The sequence below is a fragment of the Stegastes partitus genome, unplaced genomic scaffold (assembly GCF_000690725.1).
Source record: "Stegastes partitus isolate 25-593 unplaced genomic scaffold, Stegastes_partitus-1.0.2 Scaffold1652, whole genome shotgun sequence".
NCBI classification, from domain to species: domain Eukaryota; kingdom Metazoa; phylum Chordata; class Actinopteri; family Pomacentridae; genus Stegastes; species Stegastes partitus.
Genome location: NW_007579383.1, coordinates 44,820 through 67,616, shown reverse-complemented (window position 1 = coordinate 67,616; position 22,797 = coordinate 44,820). Strand labels below are relative to the sequence as shown.

Below are 22,797 nucleotides of genomic sequence, written 5' to 3'. Positions count from 1 at the left end.
TTTGCTTCCATAGATGTCTGATAGGCGTAAACACAGCCTGCAGTTCAGCTGAAAAGCCCTCGAGCAGCTGAGTCGCTAATAGTTTCAGCGTTAGACTCAGGAATGCAGATTTTTTTCGTTTTTTTCAGGACACAACAATTTTCAAGCAGTGTCACAGCTTTAAGCTTAAAGTCTGCTCCACACAACAGAACCACACACACACACGGTTAGTTCAAACCACCAAAAAGTTAAAAATCTGACTGCTCTTTCTGTTAAATTGTGACATTTTTGGCATTTGAAAACATGCTTTTCAAACTTTAAGGATTCAGAGGGTTAAAGTCTCAGTCAGTCAATGCCCCTGATGATGCTGATATCACTGTGCATCTGTAGTTATCATCACTGTTTTAATCGTCTTTCAAGCAAAACTGACCAAAAAAAAGCTGCTTTCTGTTTCTCAAATGCTTTTCTATATCACCCAAGAATATAAACTCAATACCTTTGAGTTTTAGATTGTCGTTTGAGCAAAATAAATCGACAGAAGACGTCAACTGATGAGGGAACCTATTGCAGGCATGCTTATACTACTACTACTTGCTAAAACTTATCTGATAAAAGTTGAGTTCAAACATCTTTTTTCTTCTGAAAAAGCAAAATCTAATGTGAGTCTATTATAAAAAAATTATCAGTAATTTCTCAGAGGGTTTCATCTCATCTACAGGTGTAGAAAAGCTGTTGTCTTCATTCCCAGCACTCATTCCTGCTACTTCTTCTAAGAGCCTGCACTAAACTGGGGAAATGGACGTTTAACTACACTGCTGCATTGACTTGGAATAGTTGCAAAATTGCCTTAAAGAGTTGATCTTACTAAATAAATTCAAAGCAACTTCGTAAGACTTGGGCACATCCAGATGTTAATCTTATGACTGATCATTTAGCATTGATGGCTTGTGACATACATTTTACCACACTGTAACGCACCTGTAAATCTTATTTAAATTGTATTGTGTATGTTTTCCTGCAACCTGCTCGCTCTTGTCAAACAGATCCTTAATTTAAATTTTCCTTTTCATCCTTAAATTAAATGATGCTTGTTTGCCATACTATTAAAACAAGAACAAAGATCATCTGTGGTAGAGAATATAATATAAACCAACACAGTTCGACCACATATAAGCCGTTAGAGTTTCAGTAAAAACAGGCAAAATGCTAAATGAAGGAGCTGCTGCACTATTTCTGTTCTACTGTGCTGGGTGTGTTTTTGCAGGAAAGAAAGGCACAGAAATTGTGCCGTTTTACACATAAGTCATAAGATTTTTGTTTGTTTTCTGCCTATAGTTCCTTCATTTCCCTTCTACCTTTTTAAACTTCACTTTCTTTTTCTGGTTCTCTTCTGGGGTGAAAGAAGTATCGGCCTCGACCTTCGGCCCCTTCGCTTATTCTGCTGATCAAGGGATTTACGGGGATTCTGCCGCTGCTGTCAATGCAACGTCGGATAAACCGCCATCGGATCAATTCTTCTCACGTGTGTGTGTGTGTGCGCGCCTGGAAGAAGACGCCTGTTGTTCCTTTTTTTCAGAGGCCGGAATGAAACACGCCAGAAGAAGAAGAAGAGAGGACAGTCAGGATGTAGTCTGTTTATAAACCTCCAAGTGAAGCAGCTGCAATATTTCACTCTGTGATTCATTGCCCAGGTGTCAAATCAGCTCCGGAGTCACCGCTCAGCTAAACACAACCACTTAGTTATTCTATTATTGCGAGCTCTAATTTACAGATTAATTCCTGGAATAAAGGAGACGCGATGGACGGCGGCCAGGACGTATTAAGTTTGCTCTTCGGAGGAGCTGATTTCTATCAGGAGTTTTTATTGCTTCCTCTTTTTTGCTGCTAAATTCATTAGATTGTGTAGTCTCAACCTGACCATGTGGAACAACTGACACAAATGAGGTGGATAGACCGCCTGGGAACCTGTTGGGAAGTGGAGCAATATGGGAGTGAATTTTTAAAATTAATCTCCAAGTGGGAGAAAGCTTTGAGGCCTTACTTTCATTCTTCTTTTTCTTTTGAAATCTTTCTTTTATCTTTTGACCTTGCCAAAGCTCTGCACTTCACTCAGACCACTCACTGCAACTCTCTCTTCAGCAGCAGCAGCAGCGAGGCTTTTATCCAAAACAACATTCAGCTTTTAGAGCCAATTTCTAAGCTTTTACTGTTTTTTTGGACGCGTCTAATTAAATCTCAGACCTTTCAACCTGCAAAGACGAAGCCCGGCTTGACCTGAAGGAGGGGGAAGAAAAAAAAAACAAAACAGTGACATCTAACAATTTTGCAAGCAAGCCTTCACATGATGTGTCCATGTCTTGTTTTGGTCTTATGTAACTCTGCAGCTCATGCCTCGCTTTATTCCTTCGGCTGTTAGGTTACATAAATGTACAATTAAGGAATTATCATGGTTGATTATTAGATCATGAAGTGTTTTTCGACCTTTTGTCAGCGTGCGATCGAGTCCTTACAGAGAACAGGGGTTACACTGAACGCCGTCTCCGGTAGTTTCTCTACGTTCCAGGACTCCGGTGCCAAAATAAACACGTGTCAGTCTGGAGGTAAACTCTGACAAAGCACGGATTTGGAAATGAGTAGAAATCACACCCCGGCTGGCTCCACTGGACACTCATTGACTGTGTGTGTGTGTGTTTGCAGCCTCAAAAAAATCAGCCAGTTAATGAGGCTGTTTACTTTTCTTCTTCACTGTGACCTGTCCCTGTTTAAACACAAACCACATGAGCCCCCCGGCTGGCTCCGGGCCACACGAAAGCTTCATTGTGACATACATCCCTGCCTCGCTTTTTTTTTCCAGGTAGACAACCAGGTTAATGCAGTCACTGTCAACACCGGTTTATAGTTGGTCAAAGCCTAAAGTCCACGTTTTCCAATCAATGCGGCATTCCTCCTGCTGTCTCTCCCTACTCTCTCTCTGTTCCTTGCTCTCCACTCCCCCTGTGGAAATGTCAACATCAATACTACAATGTTTTCTGTGTCCATCCCCACCGAGTGCAACTTCTGAGAATCTTTGCAGCGTTTTTAAAAAGGCAAGGGGGATATTGGGAAAGAGTTGAAGGGGCCAGCTGTTTGCGGCACAGCTGAGTTTTAACTGGGCTGTTCCTTTTGTTGCTCTCTCTGCGTGCACACCAGGATGACTCACAGCACTTTAAAACAGGTCTGCGAAACACAGAATTACCCCCTCCAACCACCTCCTCCTCCTCCTCTCTCCTCGCTCCTCTCTCCTGCAACATGCTTCAAATTTGTTATTGCTGCAGTCAAGAAATTCCACACACTTGAAAATATTTTGTAAAAAAAAGGGACAGGAGGAATGCACCATTCTCACAAAATGCTGGCAAACTTCTGCAAAAGGGAGGTGCTTGCACAATGGCTTAGAATTAAATAATATGCATGAAAATGTTGCAGATATTTCTATGATGGGATATCTTGGTGGATAGAAGTTCCCTGTGCCTTCATGACAATGCAATATCTCTACACTATTCCTGAGGCTGCAGTCTAGACAGGGTCATTAAAAATTGATAGAAGAAAACCAGATTTCCATGAAAGCGACTGACTGACTGACCGCTGGTTTGCTCCCGGTGCTCCTGGCTGTAAGTGGTCGTCTCGGTGTCCACTTTGCGCCGACACTGGCCCTGGCCTTGCACCAGTTGCTCCAGGGGAAGCTCCGAGTCGGGCGTCGGGTAGCACCGCAGACCGGTGGCGCACCTCGGGGTGTACACGCCGCACATCTCGCCCTCTTGCCGGGCGCACACGGGGCAGCACCCGCAGCCCGGTTCGCGCACTATCTCCGCGCACGTCTCGGTGAGCTTTGGGCACAGCGCCTGGCGCTCCGCGGTGCAGCCCGGGCAGCGGAACACCATCTCGGCCAGCGAGGCACCGGCGAGCGACGCGGAGAGGATCAGCAAGCTGCAGCCCGCGTACGACAGCATTGTTAGAGGCATGAGGTTTTTGGTCATTATCATGGGGCGATGGAAGGCAATCCCAAGTGGAAAAAAAAAAAAAAAAAAAGGGGGAAGAAATGTGCATGCGAACAGGTGAAGCCGGGGGCTGGAGGTCTGCTGGGTCCTACAAATTCCCAGGTTTACTCTCGGGGCCACAGATGGGTGTTAATTGAGGGGGGGAAAAAACAGAAAGATTTCAAGGCTTTTCTCCTTTTATTTCTTTAATGATGAATCCTCAGAATAATGTCTCAGCAGCAGCAGAAGTGAAGGAGTTAAAGTGAGAGCAGCTACTGACTGCAGATGAAGTGTTAATGACTTTCCACTTTGCTAAACTGCTTTAATGAGAATGATTACAGATTTAAGGAGAAGGGAAAAAAAAAAAAAAAAGGTATTTTCCCCTCATAGTCCAAAGAAGGCTGTGTCACTGTTAGAGTTTGATCAGATACATGAACACTGAGGGAAATGATCTAATTCTTGTGCATATATTGTATTAAATCATCAAACTTAAGGTTCTTTCTTTGTCTTCTTTTATCATAACAAGATAAAAGAAATGATCTTTCCTCATAATCGACCTCCGCTGCTCCTCCCCAGCTGACCCTTAACCTTTCCGTGGCCATATCGCAGGAAAAGGAGTTTCCTAAAGGTGATTATTGATTTTTATTTTCTTCCTAAAGCTCCCCAAATGCTGAACAGATCTTCTACACCGTAGTGAATCACAGCTCCCTCGCTCTGCATCACTATAGGCTACATACTGTGGCCCTGTTTGTTTCAATCAGCACCGTCTGCCCCGGCTCCAAGAATGCATAAATAAATAAACAAACAAACAAAAGGACTATGTGCGGAGCATTCCTTACATGGAAAGACCTCCCCACCGTGGCTGACATGTCCATTGACACTCAATTAAAAGTTGCCAGCTGCTACCGGCTTATATGTCGGCGTACAGTAATGCTACTGTGCACGTATACAGCAATGTTTCCTATCGATCGGTGAGGCCAAGCCTTGAGGTGTCGTGCCTGCCCACCGAACAAGCTCCTATTAACCCCGTCCAGTGCAGCAGACTAATAGGTGTTTATCCAAGGGCCCAGGAATAGAAGTGGCATGTGTAACCTTACTCCGCAGATATAAATGCAGATTATTTTGTTTTGTGGGTGCCCCCTGATTTAATACTATTTGGCCCCATTCACGAACGGCATCCCTCGCTCACCTTGGGGGCGTGGAGAGGGAGAAAGGGCACATTTGAAGCTGTCTTGTATCTCAGGGGTGTGAGTCAGGAGGATGCCCAGAGGGCTGTTTGCACATAGAACCTCATATGTCATTTTATGAAACCATGGATGGAAAAGCAGCGGGAGAGAAGGCCTGGCATTTTATAAATATGAGCCTGGGGGCGAGGATTTGTGTCTGGGATGGCCACCAGCTAATAGGCCTAACAGGCCGCAGTATCTGCCCATGTGTGCGAAGTAATCCCCACCAAGGTCAGTTACTTAAATTCCTCCCCATGGAATTGTTAAGCAAACACATACTCTGGATAAACTCCACATTGATAGAGAAAGGTATGGGATCACTGATGGACTCATGCAGCATATGCGCCTCAGTGTGTGTGTACAGAGAGAGTATTGTATGCAAGGCTTCATCTGCTTAATTACAGTACAGCATGTCCCCAAAAGCGCTGCGTGAAATTCAATTTAATCGGCGTATTTATACAGTATATAAACACTTGATTCATCTTTTATAATGCATTTGTAGGCCTTCGAAGGAGTTATATCAACCTGATCGTACGACGCTAAGTGTCACTTCCCTCTCAGAATGGACGAAATACTCAAATCCTAATCAATCCAGTGGTGACATAAACCACTAAGCATGCAGTTCATGTGTGTAATGCTGCATTTCATCCAGGCTAATTTTTTTTAGCTGGTAAGCCTCACAGCAGGCCTTTCAACAGCCTCAAAGAGCGTAGTGTCCTTAAAATGCACTTTACCTTGTGTTCGAGGACCAAACAACTGTCTCTAAATCTGAAATGCATATTCCTAAAAGAAGTAATGCTATTCATGTAAGTTTGGCTCTGCTGTGTTCTTATCAACTGAAGCAGGTCCCTGAAGGCTCTGTGACAATGAATGAGTGCACTGTTTAGTGTTTGACTTTGATTATACTTAATTAAGGTTCCCTTTGCTTGGACAACTGATTGGATAAGTAGAAGCAATGAGTAGAGGGGAGGGGGTTGGGAAAGTCATATATCATCTGATTAGTGGGCCGGGATCGTAATAAAAAAAATAAAAACACAGGTCACACTTACAGCAGCTGGGTTATGACTTCATTTTGTTGCAAACTGACTGTCAAAACTCGTTTTCGTGCGTGCACAGTCAACCAACTGTGCATGACAGTTCCTCCAGCGAGCGAAATGTGCAACATCTCACTGAATGGAAATGTTTACCAAATTACAGTACATAAATCCTAACATGGAAATGTTCGCTTCACAAGTCCCAAATGGAAAAATGCTTATGTGTGTGCGTGTGCAAAATGTGTGTGTGTGTGTGTGTGTGCCAAAGTGTGACTGTGTTTGTTTGCTGCCTAGCAACAAGTGATGCATGTGCAAATTAGGAAAGTTCTTGCTTTATTTGCTCATGCAAATCGTTGCGAAGTATCTGTTATGAAGCCACAGTGTTACGTATTCCCCCAATAAAATAAAATAAAGACCGGCTGAGAACTGCTCTCCTCATGTGGTGAGTTAATGCAGAGGTTTGCACTTTTAGAGGCCAGAAGCTAAAGCTCTCAACCTGGTAATATGCTGATTGTATCATAGTATACAGACATTATGGTTTTTCCTGCAACAAACTTGAAACCTTCACAGTCTTCACATATTATATTTAATAGATCCATCGGCCTTCTAGTCTCTAAAGTCCTCTAAAAATCCTCTTTCTACTGTCATTAACCGGTTTTAACGACACCACATTAACATAAAATCAACTATTTTGTTACAAACAAGCTTGCAGGCTATTTTTCAATACAGTTAGGTTTGTGCTAATGCAGCTCTAATTAAAATCAAACCTGTTTAACTGGCTTTATTCAGAAAATAGTACACTTTATGCAGCCCTGCACCGCCAGGCTCTGTTTTTTTATTGGTGCCATGACTAGGATATGGTTAGATCGACATCTGCCAACAGGCTAATGTGGTAAAGTCTCAGGTTGGTAAATTTGACAGCTGACATTTATTAAAAACCTCCGTTACCATAAAATCTGTGTCTTGCTGCTTTGGTTTTCAAATGTTGGAGGCATAAAAGTTGAGGTTTGACCTTTACGTGGCTCATACAGGCAATATTTGAATCACTTCACCTGGTTTTATAAAATAAACCTTATTATTTGCCTTTGAATGACAACATAGTAAAATCAGATAGATGCAACTGCAACTACAGTGTGAACGGGTGAAATTGATAATGAATCATTGCTGGTTACTTTCATTCGCATCCATGTAAAGTTTTTGCTTCTTGTTAGAGTGCGCCACCTAGTGGTCATCTGCAGCAGCAGCACCGAAATCTATTCAGTATGATTTTGTAACGCAGTGATGCAGATGTTCATGGAAATGCAATGATCAGAATGAAGAACCTCTTGTGTCAGGATGATGCTGATAAACTAGTCGTTGCATATGTCATTTCTGGGCTGGATGAATGTATATTTCTCCCATATTAGCTTTTTTTCCCATCATTGGCTCCCTTGAAAATCCACAATAGAATGTAAAATCCTGCACATACAAAGCATGCAATGACGAAGCTTCATTGTGTCTTAAATATTATATTATCCCATGAGAGTACCATTAGAGTCAGTGTGCAGGTTTACTTGTGGTTCCTAGAGTTTCCAAAAGTCGAGCTATCTGCTGTGGAACCAGCTCCCAATTTGGGTTTGGGAAGCGGACACCCTCTTTACTTTTAAGATTAGGCTGAAAACATTCCTTTTTGATGAAGGTCCTATCATGGCTGACTCTAAACCATCCCTTATTCATATTGCATGACACAAGCTTTGTGTCTTTTCCCTGCTTTAGCTTGTATTTCGTTTTCTCTGCAAATATCTCTGGCTGCAGAGCCACACATCTCTGATCTGTGGTTACAGGGCTCACCAACCTCCCTCGCGTTTACTGTTCTCTAATCCATTGTTAGTCTGATATCTACCTCCTATTGTGTTCTCTCCATTGTTTAAACTCACTCTGACTGTTCAGACAGATAACCGCCTTCTCCGAGCTGGGAGTTCTTTCTTCCCACTATGGTCAAAGAGCAGCTTCAAGGGAATTCTTTGATTTTTTTTGGTTACTGTAAAGTCTTCATCCTATTATTAAAGTGCCTTGAGATGACTTGTCTTGTAAACTGGTGCTGTAGAACTAAATCTGAATTGAAATTAATTGAATTCTAACTTGAGGCAGCATTTATTATAAGTTTTTGTAGAGAAAAACACACTTAGAAGGGCATTTTTTTTAGTTCATGTAGGTTAGTTTCCACATTTTCGAGTTAACCCTTCTATTACCTTCAACCTTCAATTTACTGACATTTAAATTTATCCAGAAATTTAAATCTCCAGAAAATTATCATAATTAAAATCATTACCCAAGTTTATGTGTAAATAGCCCTTTAAATAAAACTGGAAAAAAAATGTCAATCATTTATTTAGAGATATTTAGAGAGGGTTAAGCAAAATTAAGCTATAACATGTTATATACTGTATTTTAATCGTATGTAAAGGGAATTTTAAAAAGCGATTTTATTAGAGTGACTGTGCTTTTTGGTACGTCGGGGCCACCGTAGCGTCTTTCGCCAAATCCTCGTCATGTGACTGTAAAAAAAAAAACAAAAAAAATGTCAACATCACTGTGCGCTGCACTATGAAACCAACAAACGACCCCTGAAACGCCGCTTTTCTTCGTCTACACAAGTGAACATGCTTTAGCACTCACCTGTCGAAGTAAGACCTTGATGTTTGCTCTTCATTTTGGGGCTGTCACCGCGCAGGTGCGCCGTTTAGCTTAGCCAGCCGCGGAATTTAGTCGGCTACATAACGTTAGCAGGAGCTAGCGCTAGCCGCAGCAGGTGTAGGGCAGAGTTTTGAATGCTAATGTTAGCTAACGCACCGGCAATAACAAAATGTTTATAAGGGGGGGAAATGCGTTGTTATTTTTTATTATTATTGTCAATTACTTAACTAAAATGAGCTTAAGTGACAAACTGAAGTGCACTTAGGGCGAGTAACTTCCTTTTTCCACAGAAGCAAACAGTAAAATCTACTTCTGTCTTGACCTTATCTCTTGTTTAAAATGCTACAGGATGGCTGCATGTTCCACCGGCCAGTCCTCCCTTGTGCACAGCTTGGCCACACTCCTCCGAAGTAACGGTATGCTGCAGTGACAGACACACAAACTCACTTATACCTCTACTATAGTTATACACTAAATCCTTTGGATGACAAGGGCTGGAACAGTAACTGGTGCTTCAGGTTAGTGGGTGTATTTACTCAGACAGGAACTTATTAAGACAATGTAAGCAGTAGAACTTTATGGGAAAGCTTGATTTTAAACATCACAGTGTAGTGATTTATTAGATTTGATTGAAAGTCATTTAAAAGTGAGTTTGATGCAGGTGCAGACACTGTAAAGTTGTTTGCCGTCTTGCAATCACTTGATTTAATTTGTCTGTGCCGTTAAAATTGAACAGAGATAATATTACAGAAATGTTTTAACTAAGTGGATTGTGTTATTATATCTAGAGTCTGGCCAGTACTGGAGTTTTGGAGCTGATTTTAGGGAGCAAGAAATTCTGATATATGTCCAATATTGTTTATTTGTATGTTAGAATTAAACTGAAATAGGAAAATTATGGTGTCATCGTTTATTAATATTCCAGCAATGTATGACACAAACTATTTAGGAGCTTATCGTGAAGACAAACTTGGCTCTGCACCACCGTTTCTTCAGCTTCAACGCGTACTCTGCTACATGTGCTGCAGAAAGTCTTGGACAAAATGGAGTAGGGGCTTATCTGCTGGACAAACTGTGTGATGACACAGCTTCTCATATATGCTGATACCCACATATCTGTGACAGACGAAGATCAACCAGCAATATCGTCCGATCGGTATATCAGTGGGGCTCTAATTATTTCTGTCCTTTCCTAGCAAATCACAAAGGCTGCAGTTTAAGACGGATGTTACGCAGTGTGTCAAAGGTTTAAATTGTTGTGTCAATGATTTTACAAAGTCGTGCCGTCCTCTTTGTGTGACAGTTTTGATGTAATCTTCTTTGGTAATGCATGCATGTGTTTTAAATCTGTTAGGTTTTGAATATTGAACTGAAGCTTGACTTCAAAATTGCAAATCAAATCGCAGTATGGCTCAAAAAAATCCTCATAAGACCTTTTGTGTCCGTCGCTTCTTTTTCCACCTGCTTTCATTTTCCTAAGCCACCAAATGTCCGTTAGAAAATACTTCTTTGATCTTGTAATTTCGGTTTATTTTGCGAGAACTAACCAACCACTAATAATTTGCTCAAGATGAAAATTGCTTGCTGTGCTTGTTAGATTTAAACGAGTTGTCTCATCTGCCCTCCAGGTGATGTGGTGCTGGACGGCAGCAGCACGCTCACCCTACCAGCTGACAGCTTGCAGCAGCTCACCCGGCTGTTTGAACGTAACTTGCAGTCCAGGAGCCAGCAGCATGGGTTCCTCGCGCTGGCCTCCCACCCCGCCGACACGGACTCCCTGCTGCAGCTGCAGTTCCTCTTCGACATTCTGCAGAAGACCGTCTCCCTTAAGGTGGACTGTGGTTAATAAAAACTAAGTCGGCTGTTCCAGCCTCAGAAAAAGTTTGTTTTGGAAAAAACTTTCTAAGTTGTTGCTTGTGTTTTAAAATTGGGTCCTGAAGTTGGAGGAGAAATCGTAGGGTTTTTTTTGACATTTTTACTGTCCTCAAATGGTATTGTGCTTGATTACAGATGTGAACCACTGTGACAAATGCTTATACACTCTGCTGCTTCTCAGAGTTCTGATTTTATTGTGTCTCCTCTGCAGCTTATCAACCCGCCAGACGTGAGACTACAGTCTGTGGTGAAAATCTTCCCTTTCAAGTCTCTGAAGTGTTTGGAGGTAATACAATAACACTACATCCTGCACCTTTTTTTCCCCCCCATATCAGTATTCATGTTATAACTCAGCTTCACTTTCTATCTTTTTGTTCCTCACCAGCTGAAGAGAATCCCTCCACACTGTCTGGAAGGCCTCAGAGGGGTTTACTCCCAGTTGGAAGTCTTTACCTGCTCCAAAAGCCTCAGCTCCCTGGAGGTGCTCTCAGCCTGTAGCACATTTGTTAGCTATGTGTGGCTAAAAAGAGACACCGAGACTTAATCATTTGTGTGTCCGGTTTGATTTTTAGGAGCTACTTTCTCTGTGTGGAGGTGACCTGAGCTCTGCACTGCCTTGGCTGGAACTTCACACCCTCAACTTCAGCTACAACTCCATCGTCTGCCTTGACCAGTCACTAGTGAGACAAACAAACACACAGTAGCATCATTAGTGACCTATTGGTAACTTTCCTTGATGTATTTCTCTGCATCTTTTCTAGAGTTTACTGAATGTCCTGAAATCTTTGGATCTGAGCCATAACAAGATTCAGGAGTGTGCTGAATTTCTAAAGGTAGGATACAAGGAGGTAAACTGGAATTCCCTTGTTTGTGGCGTTTTCTCATCGCTCTCTCTTTCTCGCAGCCCTTAAGTGAGTTAAGACACTTGAACCTGGGCTACAACTGCCTGCAGAGGGCGCCAACGCTGGGTCCGAGTGCCAAAGCCAAGCTCCTCACGCTCATCCTCAGGAATAACGAACTGGAAACGATCAACGGTAAGGCGGACTGACATCAGTCATACAGTTTCTCATCCTGTTCTTTGCACGCAGACCAACAGTCGAGACAAAGAGGTCAGCCAACGAAACCATAGAGCCGATAGAGAAGTGAGCCAATGTAAACTGAGAAATGGAACCATAGAAAAGCTGACCACCATGCTGAAGCGCAAGCTGAAAAATGGAGCTTGCAGACTTTCTCTGACAGGAATCCACACCTCCCACTGTTTTGGAAGTCCTTGTGTTTATCTTGGATATTGTTTTTCACCACACAGCGAAGCATTAGATAACCTTACACCTGCACGAAAATCAAATTAGATACACGAGGTTTGTTTTCGATCCAGCGTTCTTGATCTTGTGTCCTTTCCTGCGTTGCTTTGGACTCTCCGGTTGGAGCAGGTGTGGAGCAGTTGTCTTCGCTCCAGCACTTAGACCTGGCCTACAACCTCCTGTTGGAGCATTCCCAGCTGGCTCCTCTCTCCTTACTGCACTGCCTCAACACAGTAAGAACACTCAGATTTATCCTCAGAGGCTATCATATTGACTCAACGCATTTATTTCATTTAGGTAATTGCTTCATGTGTGAAAGGAAAGCATTATAAAGTGAAATATCTTCTTGCAGCTTAACCTGGAGGGAAACCCGCTGTACTTCCAGAAGGCCCACCGCGTTTGCACCGTCCGACATCTCTCGCCAAAGGTTCCCAGCCTCAGGGTAAGTAATTAGATACGTATATATCATCAGCAGAATGTTGAAGTATTTTTTTAAAAATAATGAAAGAGTCCTGTGTGGACATTCGTTTTAATAAAGCAGCAGCACTGTTAGAAAAACGAGCTGAAGCAGAAGTGGAAGCTGCTGAATTAAACTGAGACTGTATTCTCCATCAACAAAAGCTTTATGTCTGCATTTGTGTGAAAGTGCAGCCGCCACACGTGTTTCCTGTCAACCATGTGTGAAATTAAAGGTGTTTCTACATGGTTGCACTGCAGACTTCCACTAGCTTGTGGTCATCTGTCGTAGCTCGTGTTTGCAGCATATTAACCTCTGTGTTTTGTACGCAGAGGATAAATACAGATTTGGAGCATTCATATGATTTAAAGAACTGCTTTCAGGTGATACGCAATGTTGGATGTTGAGCTGAGATATGCAAAAATGCTGTTCATACCGTTTATACTCCAGCATTTGTTTTCACAAAATGCAGCCACACAATGTTCTCCTTGACACGGAGCTCAACCGAATAAGTAAACATTAAATAGTTCGACCTAGCAGCCTCCATTAGTTCGGTTGAGTTCAAAGTTGTGAAAACGCAGGTCCTCTGGTTCTCCTGCTGCCAAAAATGTGGATTAATCCTGGACAGCTGTTGATGCAGTGATTTTTTTTTCCCCATATAAAAGCAACACTGATAGTTGTGCAGCCAGTAATCATTTGGACGCTGCAGCCCTTACGAAAATGGCATCATCTATTTTCTTTTCAGATTGTTTCATTCCTACTTAGTCACACATGTTCTTTTTCTGTTTTCTCTCCAGCTCAGGCTTGATGGTACCCCGCTGTCCTCATCTGAGTTATCGGTAAGCCTCTTTGTCAAATCTATTTTAAAAGTTGATACCAAACATTTCTTCATAACAACTTGTAAATCCATGTAATCATAAATTGTATGTGCAGAAGACATCCAGATCCATCAAAAGAAAAAAAATCTACATTTATATATGCTGTACGTGTGCTGTGTGTGTTAGCAAATGTTGAATATAACCCCACCATTCTCTGCAGGTTCTGCCAAAACCAGGTCAGCTGATCGTCCAGGCCCAGACTTTGCCGTCAACCGCTGCTGTGCCATCCGACCGGAGTAACCAAGACGTGTCCAGCGGAGCAGGGGAGCTCAGTGACAGCGTGTCCGTCGGAGAAGTCGGGGTCTCGAACTTGCGCAAGAAAAAATCTCGGGTGAGAGAGTGATGCTGCTCTGTGATGTTTCTTTATTGTTTCTCTGTGCATGTCAAATCTTCTGTTCAGCTTCTTATCGTCATATAAACTCACAAGTGCATACATGTGGTGGACACAATCAAACCGAAATGCTTGATTGCGAGTTAATTTTGTGTTTCAGAGTAAGGTGAAAGTGCGAAGGGCCAGCATCTCCGAGCCCAGTGACACTGATTACGAGCCCAGACCTCTGTCCTCCGCACAGGGTTGGTTATTGTTATCAAAATAAGATTTCTTCTTGTTTTAGAACAAATCCCTAAAGCATAAATGTTAACGTGTTGTTTCTCCATCAGCTATTGCCCTCCCCCACCAGGAGGAGATCGAGCGCATGTCCAGCTTCAGGGAGCAGCTGGGGGAAGACTGGCTGAGATACCAACACCATCTAGATGGAGGAGCGTCTTCAACCATCACCGCCACTGTCAGCACAAACCAAGCAGACCCTCAGTGTCAGACCCTCTCCAATGGCCTCAGCACCACCACCACCCCATGTCCACCTACAAATTCTGGGCAGCAGCCATCTCCATCGGCGTCCGTAGATGCCCTGGAAGTCCTCCCTCCACCACTTCCCCCCTCAGAACCCAAAAGGGAGACACCTTACATGAACGACACAGACTCCACCTTGCAGTGGCCCAATGAGAGCCCTCAGCAGGAATCCACCTTGAACGATAACGTGGTCGATGGCCTCGTGGTCAGCCAGGGAGGACGTAACTCACCTCAACCAAGCCAAGAGTCCCAGAGCTCTACTCAAGTAGCGAGTGGAGACACCAACCCAGAAGAAGAAGAGGACCTCGGAGGTAGGGGGAGTTAAAATTCAAGCTTTTATTGTGAAACATCGACAATAATGGACTTAAATGTCAGAAGTACAAAACACCAGCCAAATAGCAGACAATAATTTATTCCTGTGCACATCTTGCCTATAAATCTGCTTAAACCAACCACAAAAATTATATTCAAACCCATTACACAAGTTGCTGTAAAAATCTTACCACACATACATGATGGTTTTATGTGTTTACTCATATCTGCAGCTTTAAGGACGATAGGAACCAAACCAGCACAAAAGTTGCTCCTGCGATTCTGATCTCCTTTTTCCGTGTCTTCTTTTTTGTCTTGCCAGTGGACCTGTGTCACCCCCTGCTCGTGGGTGTCCTTTCCGACAAAGAGGATGGAATCCACGAAGGTCAAGGGGAGAGTAAGGGAAGAAGGGAGGTGTTCCTACGAGTCAAACAAGGCCTGGTGCTGGAGGTGGACGTGCAGTGCGGCCAGGAGAGATGCCGCCTGGAGCTGGACAGCCTGGCCCGGGTGGACACCATAGAGGCTGCGTGGACCCGAGGGGTAAGAGGACAAAGTGACTTTTGGTTTTGTTGGGAAAAACAACCAAATCGAAGGATATTTTATCCAAGTCATTTCATTCTACATGTCTCATTTACATATTTGCCAAAAATAAACAGTTTGCAGTAGCCACATTCTGTAAAATACACAAAAAAATCTGCGCTCTTTAGCACAACTGAGAGTCCAAACCGACTCAGCTGTCATGACTTGACAAAAATTAGAAGGCTGTATGGCTGGTGAGGGTAGAAGAGACAAGTATGGAAAGAGATTAAAAGTGTTCATTGCACAAAAAGGTTGTAAAAATGTAAATTGTAAAACATCGGTCGTATGTTTACCAACCATTTTTTAACACTTATGCATGTTGAATTTTTTAGTGTGTAATTAATAATGAAAGAAATTCAATTTTCTTTTTTTTTAAATATATCATTTATGACAGGGCTGCAAGGTGGCACAGTTGGTAGCACTGTTGCCTCGCAGCAAGAAGGTTGCCGGTTCACGTCCCGGTGGGGGCACCGGAATCTTTCTGCGTGGAGTTTGCATGTTCTCCCCGTGCAGCGTGGGTTCTCTCCGGGTTCTCCGGCTTCCTCCCACACAGTCCAAAAACATGTTGAGGTTAATTGGTGATTCTAAATTGTCCGTAGGTGTGAATGTGAGTGTGCTTGGTTGTCTGTCTCTAAGTGTGGCCCTGCGTCAGACTGGCGACCTGTCCAGGGTGTCCCCTGCCTTCACCCTGAGTCAGCTGGGAGTCCAGCCCCCCATGACCCTAGTGAGGATTAAGCGGTGTATAGATAATGGATGGATAATTTATGACATAACTATAAAAGAAGTCCTCTCTTCTTCGGGTGCAGGACTTTATAGTAAAAAATGAGCCCACTGTGACAAAAGCTCAGAAACTCCTTGAGCTCAGACACAGTATTAGTTAAAGACACAAACTATAGATATCTATCATAAAATGTTCAATGTCAAGCTAATTTGATCCAATATGCAGTTCTTAAGGACTTGATAAAGGACTGTGATTTTCTCCTAGGATACAGAAAAGCTGTTTCCAGCTGTGGAGCTTCAGTTTGACTACATCAGCAAGGAAAAAAGGAGGAGATGCTACGTCCTGCTCGATGATGACCCGCAGCACGCACTGCAGGTTAGTTCATAGACACATTTCCATTCATACGCACACACCCTTGAGTGTTGATGGCAAGGGAGTGTTTGGAATTTATCCTATAAGATGGCACAGAATGGCTCTCAAAGGTTATGCAATTTCAAAAGGAGGGAAGATTTGCCCTCATGCATGATATGCAGGATATATACGTAGATGTACATGTCTGGTCATGCTCACAGCCTGTCCCGGCCTCATACCCTGCTACCTTTTGTTTTTATCCGTGACATAGACCCCCAGTAGTACAGTCTGTACCATCTTTACTGCCTTGTTTACAGTTTTGTCCTCCTCGCATTGTGCAACATCGAACCTGTGCCAGATATGTCCTTAAAGCAACAGAGAGAGCCGCAATGTGATTATTTTCATTCGGGGAACTTGTGTTTAAACAGACTCGTAACTGAACGGGAAAGTACACAACCAAATAAACACCTTTTTAGCTCCAGACCCTGTCGTAGGTGGTAGTTAGATTACAGGATTGCTTTTTTTTTTTCCCAGCTATGATGTCCTGTCAGCGTGTTCTTAAGCTCCACTGATTTCTGGCCTTTGTGTAACTCCCACAGTGTTTAGTTTGCAGCTGAAAAGACAAACAGCGTCCTTTCTTACCTGCCAGATAAAGCTTTCAAAGGCAAACTTGTATATCTCATGTGCTGAGGTTGAAACACTGTTTGCCAACTTATGTCAGTGTGTACACTTTTTACCCAACAACAGCAGTTCAATCCCCCTTTGGTACTTTGTTTTTGTTGACTATTGTTTGCTGACCAGGCTCTGACTGAGATACTGTCTCGCGTGGCCGAGGAAAACCAACGGCGCGACGCCGAGCTCTGGCCCAGCTGCGTTCGTCTGCAGTGCCTCCGCTGCAGGTCAGAGTTCACCCTTCAGACGGAAGGTAGCGAGGAGAAGGCCGGAGGAAGAATGAGGAAGAGGGGGTCCGTGATGCTACCGGAGGGTGCGGACGAGCAGGACGGGGAGGAGCCGACGGAGACGACGGACTACGACGACAACGGCAAAGGTGATGAAAGAGGGATTTCAGTCAGCTTGTAAGCCACACTTGACAAACGGAGACAAGAAAAGGCTTGAGCTCCATTTATATAACACACCTATGATGCAAAATCAATATTGGTTTATGTCTTTGAATATTGCTTTATCCTTTAAATCCTTTAAATCCCTGCTAATCAGCAAAAATTATGTAATATTAAAGGTGCTCTGAAAAGCTGAAATGACATTTGCACACAGGAAAAAGCAACATTCAGCAAAATCAAGATTATAAATGTGCTTTTGCGAATTACAGAGTGACTCACAAGACTGTCGTGATCCGTTGCCTACAATAATAACATCACAATGCAGCGATTCTGCTACAGTGGATGCATTGCAAGACAGTCACCTGCAATACATCACGATATATAAAGACGAAAAAGAGCATCAGGCTAAAGGCGAATTCAGGAGTTGAAAATGTACTCACTACAAATGTGCAAATGTGTGTTTTTATTATTATTCAGTTAATTTGCTCTCCCTCTAGTTTCCCTCCTTCTTCACTAGAAGTTCATTTTACCCTCATTCACTTGATAAGTTGCGACTCTTGTAGGTTAAATTGATTTGGGATCCGTTGCTGGTTCCTGTGTGTTTTCATAAAAATATCAATATTTGATGCCAGTGTATTGATAATCTGTCACAATAGTAACTGATACAATATATTGCCATCCAAAAATGTTGTTTAAAAAAAGTGAAACTATCAATACAGTTGGTAAAAGTTGTAAGCAGCAGGTAATGAATGCTAAAGCAACTTTTTTTAAAAATTCACTAAATGTTAAGTGTTGACTTCGGAAAAACTCTTGGACAAAGGATGCCCTTTAAGCAGCAACTCAAAGGTGAAAAAAAGGTGATGTCTGGCTTATACATAAATCTGTCATCTTTGAATTTCAAGAAGCCCACACACACACGTCACAGCTTAAACTGTGATTCATCCATCAAACCGGGTCACGCACCGCCTCAGATGAATAGCGGAAAACAATCCTCAAAACTAACAAAAAAAAAAGGCGCATTAAGCTTTCGCTCTAAGCTTAGGTGCTTTCAGTCAGTGTCAGTGGGCTTTGTGGTTAGAAACTGAAGACAAGACACGAGACAAGGTCACACATCGCAAGCGGCAGCTTCACTTGACGTCAGAGAATTTCACGGCTCCTCCCCGACTGTCTCGCTCCCATTGGCAGTCCGCGCAGATTCACAAAACAAAAATGTGGCTTCAGAAGCATCGCAGGAGTTATCTGTTGGTTTTTTTATTGCCAAGCTGCCCACTCTGCAGAGTTCCCACCTCTATAATCAGCAGGAGACAGATAATACCCTTCACGCCAGCGATCCAACCAAACCTGACATTAAGACCTGCTTGGTCATGCACAGGCAACCCTTTCTTTTTTTTCTGACATGTTCTGGGGATGTTTTGGAACCGTGCTCCTTTGTTCGTGTGCTTAGTCTGCAGCTCTGCTGAGAAGTCAGGCAATAAATACCTTTTCCAGTCGCACGTGTCTCAACGCAGACGTTTATTTGCCTTTCGTTACAGAAACTCATGCCCTGCAGATGCCAAAAAAAAAAAAGTTCCTCTTGTGAAATGAATGCGTGTATGTCTTCAGTCATTCAGTATTCTGCTTGTCAGAACCGACATGATCTTGAGAAATAGTTTCACAAAGCAATTCTTATCCGTTTTTAGCTTCACATTTTATTTTCATAGGTAACATAATCCTTGTAAAAATGTAAAAATTCTTGGTGGATAATGTCATTTGGGTTTGTTGCTCTTTGTTGACAAGGAGAATAATTAGCAGAGGAAAATAATCTCTATAAACCGAGACACTCCTCAGATTGAAGCGTCTTTATTACAGCGGCGTGTTCTGGCTCGACTGTTACGAAGATGCCCTCGTGTAGCGGCTCGTGCCGTCTTCAGGTCATCACATTTGTACTTTTCCGTGAGAGATTTTTTTTGCCTTTCTCTCTCTCTTTCTCTCTACCGAGTAAATTATTAAACAAAATATATATATATCAAGTTTAAATTACGTCTCTTTTGTAAAGCACGAGAAGAAACTTCAAATGAGTAGAAAAAAATCTATATAACAATACAAAGTGTTGCCATAAATCTTTACAATCGCTTACAACAGCCCAAGGGGAGCATTTTCCCCTAAAGAGAGCAGCTTTTTGGTGACTAATTTCCACAATTTATCTCTTTTTTTTTGTCTTTTTTTTCCCAGGAAAAAGTCACATTTGTCCAGAATGTGGTAGTGACCATGTGGTTCAGGTGGCCGGCCAATCGGCTCCTTACAGCAGCACGCCGATCCGTTCATCGAGGCCCGACAGCGATGACGACCATCTCGATATAACCCAGAGCACCAGGAGTGCCACTCAGGTCTCTGCGATCAGATAAATGATTCTGTCTGCTTGTTTTCTCTTTGTTCAAACACATTCTCATCGAGTCTTTCCTCTTGTGTCTCAACAGTGTGATTACACAGATGCCAGTGATAGCGCGAGTCCCATCCTGGAAGCTCACACGGCCGCGGACGAGCCCTCGTTTGTCACAGCTCAAGGGAGCTCCTTCTTCATCGGGGAGAGTCCCGGTAACACCAGCAGTCTCTCCTACAACATCGAAAGTAAAGAGGAACTCGCGGGGAGCTACCGCTACACCGTTAGCGGTGACACGCCGCCTCAAGTCCCAGCCCAACCTGCAGGGCGATCCTCCGTTAAGGGTGAGTTTTCTCTTCACCCTTGAAATTTATTTGGATCCATCCGGTCGAGGCTGCTAAAAGATTTAAGCCCTTCTTACTGGGACAAAACTAACTTCCATGCTTCCCTTTGACTTCACTCATTAAAATATGAAGCTTGGCTGGAAGGAAATGCGAATAGGGCACTGAACCAAACATTAAAAACCTTAAAAAGCATGACAGACCACAAAAACAATCAATCATTAGATGTTTAAGGTACCACAGGTAAATTTTAGGATTGTGATGTTGGCCATATATGTAGATACATTTCCATTTAGTTCAAAAGGGGCTTTATTGACAAAAGTTCCAAACACCCAATGCTGCCAAAGCATCTAAATAACATTTTTCCATAGATTTGGACAGCACGCAATAACAGTAGCAGCAAGATTGATACGCGGGGATTGATCAAAACGTTCTGTTGACTGTTTGTTCATGCAACATGTGCAAGCAGTAACAAACGATTACAAACAGGTTTTTAGGCCACAAAACACAACCGGCACTCCCAACCCGCCCTAATCACCTGATTTGATTCCCTGTGGTTTCTTCCTTTGCTCTAAAATGAAAATCATATTGACGGGTCGCCATGTTGACACAGTTTAAGCTGATTCCAGATGGTGTTTGACGTGTGTCCATAACAGGACTTACAGGGAAGGTGTTGCAGTAATGCTGCACAAGTCGACTACTAAAACAAGAGACAGATGTGTTCTATGTATATCTCAGACATTCACTGTCCCTCAGGTTGAAGCATGTTGCTAAGTATTGGACAGCAAGATACGATCTGTCGCTGTTTCCGAGGAATGTTAATTACGACAGCTCATTTAGTTCAGTTGTCAAACTGAATGTTCCGTCTTCACCGAGTATTTAAACATGTTAAACACTGGACTGCATCACTGTTTTCTTTTGGCTGCCGTGATTATTGTTTCTCTTCCTTGTTCGTTTGCTCCTCTGTCATCACCGAACCTGAGCATAGTTTGGATCCTTCTCTGCTTTTAGAGATATTCTGATCATTTGCAGTCACGTTTTAGGAGCAGCTGGCACTTAATGTTTCTGTTTCTAGTGTTTCTTTGCACTGCATCCTCAGCAGTGTCGTCGTGAGACTGGACTGAATGTGTTCGAGATGCGGCAGCTCAACACCAAACTAAAATCAGGGATTCTTGATAGGCTCCGCTCATGGAGTGTTTTGGAAAGAGGGCGTGTGGAGGCCGAGATTTAAGGCACAGAAATAGAGCACTCTTTTAATTGTCAGCTAACTTTGTCGATGTGTAAAATCGATCTCCTGAATTCTGCAGAAATATCCTTCGCAGAACACAAAGGCTGGATAAAAAAAGAAATCAGGCCAATATAGCAGCTGCAGCGCAACAGCAGAAAATCCTGATATTTTACAAGCCGAAACCAACAAACTGACAACCGAAACAGTTAATGGTTTTGATTAATGGACAAACTGTGTCAGACGTACACTTTTTACATCCAAAATAACATTGCGATGTTGGCAGGGCCGTTTATTGGACCAACGCCCAAACAGCAGTAGAATATAAGTGGTATTTTATTACTCCGAATTCAAATTCTGCTGTTCATATGGTTACTGTAAAACACATCAGCTGCGGCGTGTGGTATAAACTGTTTACGTCAGCTTTATTGCCTTTCCTAAAGACAGATTTAGGTCTTAATTGAAAGTGAGTAGAGATGGGAAGCGTTTGGATCTTGCGCGGTGCAGAAATGCTTCTTGAGGCTCGCAGTATCTCTGTGACAGCATCTGATTTCCTCCACATCTGTCTGCCATTTTTAGATGAACCGCATGGTAAATGTGCAACAAGACAGATTGGAGTCATTACTGGAAGTGATGGGAGAGGAATGAAAGCCGAAGAGAGGGAGGGCTGAGTCGTAATAATAGCTTTCTGTATCTTTTTCTCTATAGCTGCAGAGCCCATACCATGTAATCTGTCCTTTTGATACCACAGCGGAGACGACTCGTACTCATCCACGCTGAATGTAGGATCTCTCCTCGGTGGCACAGAGCAGCCATTGTTGCGGAGCACAGTTTTAATTTTCTACCCTTTGTAAAGAAGTGCTTTGTCTCTAAAGACACGTCAACCTGTGTGTGCGTGACACCTTTCACCTTTACAGAGTGAGTCTTCTGCAAGTTCAAAGGCCCTTTTTTAATCTGATCTCTGTTTGCGCTCCCTTCAAATGAAGGACTCTGGGTTTGTTTTGGCCTCCGCAGCTCTGTGCCCTGTCATTTTTGATTAGCTGGAGCCATTCATCAGCGTTCAAATAACTTCTATTGCTGTTCTATGGTGGATTTATTGCTCTTAAATGCCTTTCTGCATGAAGGCTGTTGGCTAATGCTGTGGTCTGCTGCAGTAAAATCTGGCTATGGTTTTTATAAAAGCCAAGAAATATGCAAGTCTCCTCTCCGCTGCCAGGAAACCATGGCTGAACTATTAGTGCAACGTATCATTTGAGGGAATAAATAAAGAAGTCCGAAAATTAGGGCAAATTCACAAACAAGCAAGAGGCGGCACTGGATTTTAGGGAACTGGCTCTTAACCCTCTGAAACCCGAAATGGGTTTGAAAGGCACTTTAAAGATAAGTATCACCAAAATGGCACCATTTAAGAATCATCAGATTTTCAAATTTGTGATGGTCCTTTATCGAATCACATGTGGTTCCAGCTGGAAGATTTACCAAATGTAAGCTTAGAATTGTCATATCTCATCAAAATCACTTTATTCTTCATAAAAATAAGAACTTTGCAGGAACTAGATTTT

The 22,797-nt window shown here is 42.8% G+C and overlaps 2 protein-coding genes across 2 annotated transcripts in view; one reads left to right on the top strand and one right to left on the bottom strand.

Moving 5' to 3' along the window:
- The window catches only part of igfbp2a (insulin-like growth factor binding protein 2a), a 16,841-nt gene extending 12,843 nt beyond the window's left edge, over window positions 1–3,998 (bottom strand). Inside the window, exon 1 of the mRNA XM_008301271.1 lies at window positions 3,599–3,998. Coding sequence (XP_008299493.1) covers window positions 3,599–3,998 — 400 coding nt within the window. The remainder of the gene's footprint in view (window positions 1–3,598) is intronic.
- A 4,801-nt stretch (window positions 3,999–8,799) lies between these two features.
- The window catches only part of stk11ip (serine/threonine kinase 11 interacting protein), a 33,687-nt gene continuing 19,689 nt past the window's right edge, over window positions 8,800–22,797 (top strand). Inside the window, exons 1-19 of the mRNA XM_008301270.1 lie at window positions 8,800–8,918; window positions 9,277–9,344; window positions 10,557–10,759; window positions 11,015–11,089; window positions 11,189–11,284; window positions 11,376–11,483; window positions 11,565–11,636; window positions 11,708–11,837; window positions 12,234–12,337; window positions 12,457–12,546; window positions 13,359–13,400; window positions 13,600–13,770; window positions 13,931–14,012; window positions 14,100–14,600; window positions 14,924–15,141; window positions 16,166–16,276; window positions 17,054–17,300; window positions 19,522–19,676; window positions 19,767–20,013. Coding sequence (XP_008299492.1) covers window positions 9,278–9,344; window positions 10,557–10,759; window positions 11,015–11,089; window positions 11,189–11,284; window positions 11,376–11,483; window positions 11,565–11,636; window positions 11,708–11,837; window positions 12,234–12,337; window positions 12,457–12,546; window positions 13,359–13,400; window positions 13,600–13,770; window positions 13,931–14,012; window positions 14,100–14,600; window positions 14,924–15,141; window positions 16,166–16,276; window positions 17,054–17,300; window positions 19,522–19,676; window positions 19,767–20,013 — 2,719 coding nt within the window. The 5' untranslated portion in view covers window positions 8,800–8,918; window position 9,277. The remainder of the gene's footprint in view (window positions 8,919–9,276; window positions 9,345–10,556; window positions 10,760–11,014; window positions 11,090–11,188; window positions 11,285–11,375; window positions 11,484–11,564; window positions 11,637–11,707; window positions 11,838–12,233; window positions 12,338–12,456; window positions 12,547–13,358; window positions 13,401–13,599; window positions 13,771–13,930; window positions 14,013–14,099; window positions 14,601–14,923; window positions 15,142–16,165; window positions 16,277–17,053; window positions 17,301–19,521; window positions 19,677–19,766; window positions 20,014–22,797) is intronic.